The 11,779-nt window shown below is 32.9% G+C and overlaps 4 protein-coding genes across 4 annotated transcripts; 2 read left to right on the top strand and 2 right to left on the bottom strand.

The window, feature by feature from the left end:
* The first annotated feature begins 718 nt into the window (after positions 1-718).
* On the top strand, positions 719-4,998 carry LOC108575113 (probable cytochrome P450 304a1). Its single transcript, XM_017937834.1, has 7 exons — positions 719-809; positions 928-1,179; positions 1,251-1,423; positions 3,045-3,314; positions 3,390-3,676; positions 3,747-4,003; positions 4,817-4,998. The coding sequence occupies exons 1-7, from the start codon at positions 719-721 to the stop codon at positions 4,996-4,998; spliced, it is 1,512 nt and encodes a 503-aa protein (XP_017793323.1).
* Positions 4,999-6,303: 1,305 nt separating this feature from the next.
* LOC108575683 (signal peptidase complex catalytic subunit SEC11A) lies at positions 6,304-7,679 on the bottom strand. The gene is made up of 4 exons (XM_017938555.1): positions 7,570-7,679; positions 7,356-7,465; positions 6,843-6,992; positions 6,304-6,756 (listed from the first exon to the last, which is right to left on the bottom strand). Exons 1-4 carry the CDS (start codon positions 7,615-7,617, stop codon positions 6,522-6,524), a joined length of 543 nt encoding a protein of 180 aa, XP_017794044.1. The 5' UTR covers positions 7,618-7,679; the 3' UTR covers positions 6,304-6,521.
* Positions 7,680-8,185: 506 nt separating this feature from the next.
* On the bottom strand, positions 8,186-9,290 carry LOC108575103. The gene is made up of 3 exons (XM_017937822.1): positions 8,992-9,290; positions 8,718-8,932; positions 8,186-8,643 (listed from the first exon to the last, which is right to left on the bottom strand). Exons 1-3 carry the CDS (start codon positions 9,288-9,290, stop codon positions 8,186-8,188), a joined length of 972 nt encoding a protein of 323 aa, XP_017793311.1.
* Positions 9,291-10,121: 831 nt separating this feature from the next.
* LOC108575832 (ELMO domain-containing protein 2) lies at positions 10,122-11,060 on the top strand. The gene has a single exon (XM_017938742.1). It carries the CDS (start codon positions 10,122-10,124, stop codon positions 11,058-11,060), a length of 939 nt encoding a protein of 312 aa, XP_017794231.1.
* Positions 11,061-11,779: the final 719 nt, after the last annotated feature.

Here is an 11,779-nt window from a genome sequence, read left to right as displayed (position 1 = left end):
TTTTGTAGTTTCGTAGAATACTATAAACAATGAAGCATATAATGAAATCATATATAAAAAATATAATAAAACGTACTTAGATGTTTTATTTGTGATTTAAACAATAAATGTATAGTACTTTGTATTGTAAAATAAAGATTTTTGTTAGAAAATTCACTTTCGTTAAGCTCTGTTTGTACCTTATGTTTTAAAAATATTATTGTATCGTATAAAAATGTACTATCGACAGTAATAAAAACTATACCTAATTGCAAAATCGGGTAATTTTATAAGAACCCTGACGTTTATTTATATGGGAATATAAAAAGTAAAATTGTTTACATTTTCGAAAAAAAGAAACAAATTTACAAGTAGGGGATGGGTTACTAAAAATTTCTTTTGTCTGTTATTATAAGGGGACTATATTAATTATTACATCGCTGAAATAGAAAAGAAAGAGCTAGCATATATCAAAAGGAGTTACCTACAAAAATAATGAATCATTTCATAATTATAATTATGAAATTTGTAATTAAATTATAATAAATAGCTTGATTACAAGTTTACACTATAGAACATTTATTGAGCGTAGACTTTGTACGAAATGATAAGGGAAACGAAGAGAGTTTATCTGAACATGAATAATTTTCGATAGGCTTATTTGTGTACACAATTCAGTTTAAGACACATAAATACGGCAATCGCAGTCGGTCATTCTGTGCTCGATGGTAACGCAATAATGTCGCCTTTTTTAATTGTAATATTACTTTGTATAATAGCATATAAGTTTTACGATTTTCTCACTTGTGTACCACCAAACTCACCACCTTGTAAGTTTTGACATAATTTCCTTTTATTCTTTTGACGTTTTACTAACAAACTGTCAGCAACATGTACTCGAATTTTCTTTTTCTTTTTTGTTACAATTTCAACTTTTTACTACAACAGGTATTCCACGACTACCAATAGTGGGATCTTACTGGCATTTATTATGGCACGATTACAAGTATCCTTACAACGCAGTTCAGTATTACGTGAATAAATTACAATCTAAAGTTGTTACATGTTACTTTGGTAGTTTTATGGCTATTATTGCGAATGATTACAAAAATATCAGAGAAGTATTGTCGAGGGAAGATTTTGATGGAAGACCGACCGAGATAGATGTTTTCCAAGCAAGATCTTTCGGGAAGAAATTAGGTACTCATAAAAAGGGATGTAAAAAGTGGTGCATCGTTTCTTAAATTAAAACGTGATATATGAAATTTCAGGCATCTTTTTCAACGAGGGTTCATTCTGGCAAGAACAAAGAAGATTTACTCTTCGACATATGAGGGATTTTGGATTTGGCAGAAGACATGAAAAGTACGAAACGGACATGATGGAAGAAGTTTCAATCCTTATTAAGATGTTAAAAGAAGGCCCGATTAATGACAAAGAAAAGGTATAGTTGGGGCCACGATATAGCGAGGTCGTAAATTAAACTCTCAAGAATCGGCATCGATTGATATTGCGGCACTCAAGGCCGCGTGTTGCAGTCTGTTTGAGGGTTCCAACAATAAACGAATGGTAGCATATGATTTGGTACTTCAAGTAGAAAATGGTATTTCATTTACAAATGGAAAATATGTTAATATTAAGCTACACAATCTTTTTGCACTTTCTATCTGTATATAACACGAGTAGATAAACTAAGATGCTAAAGACATCAATAAGACCTTTACCTGTAACCGTACTTCCAAAAGCGGCTTCCCCCAGAGGGAGAAACCCTAATTTGTCCTAGCTGCATGCAGTTTTCAGTAAATATATTAGAATCAGTTGACTTTCGCTGGATACAAGAATTCTTTGTACGGTCCTGACCATGGTTTCAAGTACTTATCTGCTCGTATCTCTGTCAATTTTCGGTTCCCGGCAGCTAAAACATGTTTACTTTGACGTCTGACCAATTTTACGACCTCGCTATATCGTGGCCCCGACTATACTTAAAAAACTATACAGTAGAATTCCGATTATCCGGCATACTCGGGACCGAGGCAGTGCTAGATAAACAAACATGCCGAATAATTCGACTGCACCTATGAAGTGACAATAACGAAGAAAATAATTTAGAAAATAACCATGTATTAGGGTTGCCATCCGTCCGGGTTTCCCCGGATTTGTCCTACTTTTTAAGGCATCCGGGGATTTCCGGGGGGATTTTCTGTAGTGATCCGGGTTTTCCGATGCTCTCTTGCTGTCCAACTAGGAGTAATTTTCAAGCGTTGCGTTCGCATTAGACGCATCAGAAGCTGTCTAAATGCAAACGCAAGAAAGAAGTTTTTATTTTGGAATATCGTAATTAATCTAAAAAATAGAAGTGTCTGGGTTTCAAGCAGAAATGTCCGGGGTTTTAATGCTCTCTATTCTAGATTAGTGACTTTATAAATTGCAACTCTATCATGGATACAAGTTCCGATGCTACATATGTACATACAGTCAAGGACAGAAATATGTGGACACCCTTCAAAATAGGGTATCTGATTTCGATGAAATTTCAGCATGTGTATAATTGACATACATAGATCTACGAAATGTATTTTTTAAATTTTCATTACGAGTTCAGATAAAAAAGTTGTAAAACGCGACCTTCGCTATTTTCTTCGCGATTCCGACTAATCGCAGTTTTTTCAAAATTTTTTTTACACGTCATGTAGTAAACTAATCCTTCTAACGTATTCAAAAAGCTCAAGCTGTTTGATCTAATTTTGGAAAAAGCTATTCTGCTTTAGAAGGGTGTCCACATATTTCTATTCTTGACTGTATTATGTATACGTATACACAATACAAGCATTGTAAAACACATGAATTCCTTCAGTTTGTTCAACTGCTTGGTATCGATATCACTGCTGGATCCATGTGGCTGTGACTTGTGACCAAAATATGATTTGTGACGGTTGCCGAAGAACAGTCGGAGCAAATGTGTTGGTTAATCGGGCATTCCGGATAATGGGATGCCAGACAATCGGAACTCTACTGTATTATAAAATTATAAGACGATTACTGAGTAATTTCAATACGGTTCATAGACGTTCTTAAAAAATGGTTCTGCACTTTTCCCGGACATCCTGTATCCATACGCCGCGAACAGTATATGGGACATTGTGTTCGGCGAAATATTCGATCGTTCGGAACATGACAAACTGAGATATTTTTGTGAATCTGCTATGAGTTTTCAAAGAGCTGCTGACACTACTGGCGGGGCGATTGTCTCATTATGGTACTTAAAGTATTTCGGAAATATGTTTGGATACCAAGACATTGTAAAATCAAATTATCGTATGGTAGATTTTATCAAGGTACATTTCCATTTTTTCATTTAAACTCATTATCTATTTATTTTAATAATCATCCAAGTTTTGCCATTAATACAGGAACGTGTAGAAAATCGAAAATACTTAGATAATGAAGATAGGGGGCTGATAGACAGATATTTGAAACAAATACAAGAAAAGAGCAACGTGAAATCTACTTTCTCAGACGAACAACTTCTTATAACTCTTGTGGATTTCATGTTCCCAGCTTTATCTGCGATGCCAAGTGCTCTTGTGCACGCAATGAAACTTGTTATGCATAATCCAGAAGTGTTAAAAAATATACAAGAGGAAATAGACAGGGTGGTTGGATCCGGAAGACTCGTTACGTGGGAAGACAGAACAAGGTACGTGATTTTTTTATCAAAGAAAATATAACAAATTTTATTAGTTTATCATACATTAAATTTTATTTAGTTTACCGTATACTGAAGCAACAATACGCGAAGCGCTTCGATTCGAAACGATAACGCCATTTGGTGTGTTTCATAAAACCTTAAACGATACTACTCTAAGCGGTTTCGATATTCCCAAAAATACATTGATTGTCACAAATTTAACGGCGCTAAATACCGATCCTGAATTCTGGGGTGATCCCGAAAACTTTAGACCTGAAAGATTCCTCAAAGAAGATGGCCAGTTGGGAAAAGATTTCACGTTCGTTTTTGGATTGGGTACGTAAACAATTTTAATATAATAATATCACAATATTACGGCATAGTTGCTTGAAATATTAACATTAATCACATATCGCTATACAGGGTGAGTCACGAGAAGCAGAACACCTGAATATCTTTGTTGGATTTAAAGATGTGAAATATGGGTACATAAGAATTACATAGAATGGTTTCGAAGGATGCACATCGCCATCTTATTATTTTTTTTTTGGTATTTTTAAGGTCACTAACGCTTTTTTAAACGGAACTGCATACTTTTTTCCTTGTATAATTGTAGCCGACATCTAAACGAGCTCAATCATGTAACACAATATGACCTTCAACCCAGAAAAATGGAGATTTGAATGTATCACAGCTGAAGGGAATAATTTTGAACAGTTAGCATAACAGAAGTAAAGCAAATGAACCTTACACGTTGAATTTTATTTATTCCATTTTTCTGGGTTGAAGGTCATAATGTGTTACATGATTGAACTCGTTTAGATGTCGGCTACAATTATACAAGGAAAAAAGTATGCAGTTCCATTTAAAAATACGTTGGTGACCTTAAAAATATCGAAAAAAATGGCATAACAGAAAATAATATTATGATGGCGATGGTGCTTCTAGTGACTCACCCTGTATATCGATGCTATTACGATTATACTAATTACAATTTAATTATAATGTTGCATTGGTAACACTGAATGTTTGATAAATTGTGTCCTATATACAACTTGTAGAAACATTCATCTCTTTAAGTATAATTGGCATGTAAATATCTCTTGATGATTATGTTATTGATAATGCATTTTCCTTATTATGCGTTAGGGCACCGCGTATGTGCGGGGGAAACGTTTGCCAGATATAACATGTTTGGAGTATTTGCTGCGTTGATGCAGAATTTTAATTTTTCCTTTGTGAAGGGAGAACCGACAAGTCTCCAAGACAAACTGCCCGGTTTAATCACTACACCAAAGGAAACGTGGATTAAAGTGGAACAACGTACTTAATCGAAATGTGAACGAAACATTACAATTAGGGGGAATTAGAATGCATATGCCATGAATTTCATAAAAATTTATTGTATAAAAATCGACTACCTTAATTACATGTATAACTAGGGTAGCTACGTATTTACTTATGATACTGTACATTGTAAATATATACCAACATGTTTTCCATTTTAAGATGAACGCATTTACTCTCATGAGCAGAGATAAGTTTTGCAAAAAGCACATTAAAAAGAATGATTTGCTTTGTCAAAATAATACAAGGAACTCAGTCAGATAATTGACGCAATATATAATGAACTATGTGTGTTCTTGTTTATCTGTTGTCTGATAAAAAATACATCGTGATTAACCTAAGATATTATCAAATACGCATTTTATTTTATAGTACAGAACCTGTTTACTAATACTTTTTTTAATAAACGATTTTGTTAAGTACAACGACATTTTTTAATGCTTTTTAAATAAAACATGTAAAAATAAGTCCTTTTCTTTGGAACAATAAAACAAGCTGTCGGGAATAAAGACGAGACATTATTTTAAATTTGTATTCCATACATATTTTATTTGAGATAGTCAAAGACAAAAATTACATTGCATTGAATAAACGCAATTAATATAGAAATGTTCTTATATAAGTTTGCTACAAACAAGTATCGTTAATTGTTACATTTTGTGGTCTAAAATGTCAATGTTTTTAGAATATTCAGTGCCCATCAAATAAAAACTATATACAGACATTGCCACAATGAAGAAGATTAGGGAAGATATGCTTATTCTTATGTGCAGTACAAATTAAGAACTTACTTGAATATATACATTTTAATGTTCATCTTCCCAAATTTCCCATTCCTCCCTTCTTTCTTCTATACAGAATAACCTGTGATTTTATTAATTTCCTACCTGTCCAGTGTTGTAATAACTTTTACATCATAATGCACTTAAAAAGCTAAATGAGCAAAACCTTCACAAAGAGAAGTGCAATAAAATGTATGGTATTCTTAATTAATTAAGTCTAAGATTTACCTATATCATTGTTGCTCGTGACAAAAATCACTAACTAAAAATTATGACAAAAATAAATTACGCATATAATTAATGTTAGGTGTTTAGGATTTTATCAATTTATTAGTATTATAAAATTTGTAATAATTTATCAATTGAGTTTCATTATAATTTCTGTCAATTTGAATAATGAAAAAAAAATGTTTGTACATTGAATTTTTACCAATAATGGTAGAACATTGTCTTTTAATGGTATAAAAGTACTGGAGCTTTACACATATATCTTAATGTTTCCTTATTACTATTGTAAGTACACACAATTTCGCAAAACTGTTACATCTCCTGACCTCTTGCATGCAGAAGGTTTCTCTAGTGGTATAAAATCAACAAGACATAAAATTACATTGTACATATTTCCACATGTGTATTTGAATTGTCAAGTAGGATTTAATTTTACAATACACTTTTCTTAGATGTTCAGGCAGTCTATTTCATATAATTTCTTACATGAAATACTTTTATTCTCTGTGTATCAAAACATATATTCCCAAACATATTAATACTACATATTTCAATTTGGGATATTCATTCATGAATATTGTAATCATTCCTACATATGGTAAGAAACCCCTTGCCCTACCAACAACATCTTTATGTGTTAACCATAATTGACCAGGTGCATATAAACCTCTATCATCAACAGAATTATTATCACCTTTTGTTAGAAATTTAACAGTATTGTTTTCATCACCCCTAAAATACATTAATTAGCGATCAATAACTTACCTTACCTGTATATCCTTTATCTCTATTATTCTAAACATTTAAAAAATACTTACTTTTCATGTAGCTTAAGGACTCTGTGTACAATTGGAATATATCTACCCTCAACTTTGAAAACAAGAATTTCTCCTACTCTGACTGGCTCATCTTGGTAATTTGTTAAAAATAACAAATCCCCCCTGTGAAATGCTGGTTCCATACTACCACTATAACAATGTAAAATACATGCTTAAGAACACAATATTAAAATTATGCCTTAAGCTATTCAAAATATCAAACTAAGTCCACAGGATGTGTGTAAAGTACAAACTCAAATGTAACTTCTTTTTTGTATCTTATGGATTCAACTAAAAAGTAACTGTTACCTCTTTTAATAAATCTCAAATAACTCAAAATGTGTAAATAATTGCAATACGTTAGAATTTATTTATGAAGATATCTAACTGAGCATAAGAATGTGAGCCGTTATACAAAACTCAACAGAAAATCAATATCTATACATTTTAAAAAATGAATTTATTCGTGCGAAAGACGCATTGAGGCGTCCGTTAGGTTAAGTATTCAAATACCTGAGAACCACCACGATCGGACTCTCGCTGCCAGTTACAACCATCAAACCTTTCCAGATCATTAAAGCGGACGAAACGATCATACCGAAACTTAATATTTGGTATAGGTACTGTGAAAAGAATCGAAAGCAATTTTAAAAAGTATTTCGTCCGATTGACCATATGTGCTCGCTCGCAAAAATTCATCATGATTCGGTTTAAAAAATGTATTCACCTGCCGTTTATTCATTCGCCGCATATCATCGAACACAGACTGAAACATGGTTGCAACTTTTTTCTACGAAAATTAGGACAAACAAGTAAACAAAACTGTTTTAATCCTATTTCACCTGACCTAACCGGCAACAATCAGTCAACGTATCCCACGTCACGTAAACAATGAACAAGGAACGTCGGAACAAGTGGAACAGTCCAAGTAGAATAGTCCACGTTTTTCAGTGAACGGAGGAACGCGCGGTAACCATTTCAAACATCGTATTGTGGTCGGTTATTTTGTGTATTAAGTAATGTATTTTGTAATATTAGTGCTTAAATGTAGTTCCAAACGTATCAGTTCACCTCAAAGTTTCTATGGAAGTGTTTTCTGTTTATTATATGCATGTAATTTCTCAAAATTTGTGAAATTCTGTTCCGGTACTTATGCAGCATAGGAAACGGGTAGACATTTCATTCTGGCGCTATTATCGTACGAAGATTTCTTGAACAGCGGTAAAAATATTTTTTGCAGATTAAATAAAATAAGGGATTTTACATTTTCTAGCCATATATCATCTATTTGTTCAAAGTGGAATCAACAAATTTTAATTTACAATTTATATATAAGTTCATCCTTAAAATGTATCTGTTTTCGTTAAATCGTCAGATTTGAACCGGGCTACGAATATTTCTGGCGCCATATTGACCTCCGCGTCGATTTTTTGAAACTTATTACGATTATGCATATTATCTTCGTTAAAAGTGTTGAGTTTTTGTGCACTCCTACCAAAATCGGTCCTTTTAATCGAGTCACCGTGATTTTCTTCATCTGCATACCATTGTGACACCATTTCCTTCAGTGGTTGCAAATGATGCACGTTCTCCTGAACTTTTTCCAATTCCTCGTTACAAAGTCGTTCCACTTCCATTAGTTTTTGCTTGTACGCATTTGCAACAATTTTCCATCGGGCATTATAACGCTTCTCCGCCTGGCTAAATGAATATTCATCTTGATATTTGGCCAATTTTTTTTCATACTCAAGTATCGTTAATTCTCTGAACGTATCCTCTGAAGTAATATCTAAAAGATCTCCTGCGGTATAAATTAATCGACTCTATGAACATTTTTACGATATTTTAACTATTTCGCCCTCTTTTAAAAATTACCCAAATTGTTAGATAATGGCGATTCAGCAGCATAAGCAACTGCAGCTGCCCGTGCAGCTGCAGTTGCCTCCTCCAGAGCCAATGCGTCGTCTTTTTCACGTAAAAGTTGAAATTCTTCTCGTTCCTTCTTCCAAAGTTCTATTTCCCTTTTCAGTTCTTCTTTTAAATTCCTCATTACTTCACCGAGCGATTCTATACGTTCCCGATGAATCCAGCTATTAGTTACGCAGTTATTAGTTTTTCCCTTATTTAAATCGAAAAGATATTGGCATACTTTAATTCGTTATCTTCCTGATCATCTTCCACTGATTGTGCATCCTTTAAAATCACTGACGATTCTTCCGCTTGTTCGAGAACGGCCGAAAGTTTTTCCGAGCCCGCGTTCTCAGAAACAGAATCACAATTTGGAAGGACAGTTCGAAGATCTAGGTCTAAATCTGTGTCACGCTGATCCCTTCTTTTATGTTCCTCATCCAATAGTTCTTTGTACTGATTTTCAGTGTTTTGGATGTTCTCGTTGTTGTTTGAGCAGTCCGTTGAAATTTTTGACGAAGACACGTGTTCATTTTCCATCTGTGATGTCTATTAATATTATTGATTTAAAAAATTATTTCTAAACAAAGATGGAGTAATTTCATGACTGAAGTTGTTTCTTTTTATATGTTTTATTTGATGATACGACAGTGTTTTTTCGTTATATTCTTCAAGTATAACCAAAATGATAATTTCATCTGTGTTTGTAAACATGATCTAGCGGTGAAGGTAGACATTCAAGGTGAAGTGATAATTTGCTACTAATTAATATCTTAATAATGCCATAGGATATATTAAATCGTTTGCACGTTTTTTGTTTTCTTTTTCTGTCACGCCCTTTGATGTCTTCTAAAAACAAGTTACCTAGCGTAATAAAAAATAGGTATGTACGTTATATCGAATCTTTGGTACAGGATGACGATAGTGAGTGACCTCTTCTACCATCGGTACCGCGTTAGTTTAGTAGGTTATTATTGATTTCTCTTTGTTGAGGCGGAATATTTGAGGGAATCGATGATTTTTCTGTAATGCAACGTAAAGACCGAAAGTTTGTTGACCATAAACAAACTTAACAGTCATGAAGTTACTTTTCATTTAACAGAACCAAATTCTCTGTCACACATGTATGTTAATTACATTGTCACAGGTTATGTGCATTGGTTTTATTGTTAACGGCGGATACAGGAAAGCGTTGTATTTGTCAGAATAAATAATCAAAGTGTCAGTTCCTGTGTTAGAATCTCGTTTTTTTAACTCAGTGACAGAAACTACATTCTGAAGTATGATGGCAATAAGAGGTTAATTAGAACTTGAATCTAAAAAGATTTATGTGGATATTCCTTGTACCAAGGTTCTTGATTAACGGAGAACATGTTTATATACCTCTGGTCACTAGTGTGCTGGTATTTCAGACCCATTATAAAATGGTTACTACGACACACAACTCAAATGTGCGAGCTTCAAAGAATTTGCTATGGAGAACTACCTGGAGCACCAAGGACATTAGCTGTAGAGGAATCTCTTAAGTTATCTAGAAATGCTAATATCAAAGCTCTTGTTGTCTACTTGAATGATTCTGCTGATCAACGTGCAATTACAAAGCAAATAAAGCGTAACATTATAAAGGAAGCTATTATAACTGTGTTGGTGACTAAGAAAGTAAATCCAACAGCTCATCCTGACTTTGCCAAATCATTTGGTAAATGTGTAGAGTTAATTTGGGGCTATAGACAACTTTGTGTGGAATGTGAAGAGCTTAGGAAAACACCTTATGATGCTGATAATCCAGAGCATGAGTTGTTGCTGTTAAAGTTGTGGAACTTATTGATGCCTTATGAGCCTTTAGATGCTAGAGTTACCAAGCAGTGGCAACATATTGGTTTTCAGGGAGATGACCCAAAAACAGATTTTCGAGGAATGGGAATTTTGGGATTAGAAAATTTAGTTTATTTTGCTCAAGAATATCCCAGTGCTGCAACACATGTACTGTCACATTCTACACATCCACGCTATGGCTATGCATTTGCCATAGTTGGTATAAATTTAACAAGTATGGCTCTAAGGTTGTTAAAAGATGGAAGTGCTAAGACTCATATTTATAATTCTGCAAAGAGCTTTCCAACAATTCGTGCATTTCATCAGTTTTATTGTTATCTGTTCTATGAGTTTGATGGGTTTTGGATTGATTCAAAACCAAGCAATATGATGGAGTTTTCATCCATACAAGAAAAATTTGAAAATAGTATCAGAATGGCATTAGCTGACTCATCTACAGTCTTTAGGATAAATATATCAGTTGATAATGTTTAAAATAGATGTAATATTTTCTGTTGATAAGACCAAAAATATCACACAGGGAATAATCATAATTTTACTATTGCAATGCACAAAGCTATTACTGTCTGTAATATGCACAGGGTGTCTTCTTAGTGAATATAGCAACATTATTGTGAACTATGAAAAATGTAACCAATAAAACTGAAAATAGTTATTCTCAAGTCATTAAGTTACAGAAAGGAACAAAGAATCTTGATACATTTAATATTATATTTTTACTTTATTTTTCTACTGGCAATAAAGCTAAGAAGAAAAATGTGTGTGTTACCTAATGAATGTTGAAAGGTTCACATTCAAACAAACTCTTTTATTTAGTATAAATAAGTTAAAGTACAATGTATATTCAAATGAATATGTTTCTTCAATTTATTTTTATTTAATTTTTAAATAGGTGAATGTCTTCATTATATTCAGACATTTTTTCTCTTATGAAAAATATGTCTGGTAACTATTTTGGTATTCTTTATGTAATAGCAACAATTTTTATTCAAAACTATTTATTGTAAAACATAGAAAATACTTTTATTAAAAAGTTAGTCTTGCGGTAAATATTTATTATACGTATTTTATATGAAGTAAAAAACACAATTTCTAGAAATAGAATATACACATATTTGCATCTCTTTAGAACAGGTATATTATGGGTACCGATCAAATATATAAAACCATAAAAATAAAAAACCGTTAAACAT

This window comes from Habropoda laboriosa, unplaced genomic scaffold (genome assembly GCF_001263275.1).
Source record: "Habropoda laboriosa isolate 0110345459 unplaced genomic scaffold, ASM126327v1 scaffold18, whole genome shotgun sequence".
NCBI classification, from domain to species: domain Eukaryota; kingdom Metazoa; phylum Arthropoda; class Insecta; order Hymenoptera; family Apidae; genus Habropoda; species Habropoda laboriosa.
Note: the sequence above shows the minus strand (reverse complement) of the source record. Positions and strands in the feature narration are given on the sequence as shown.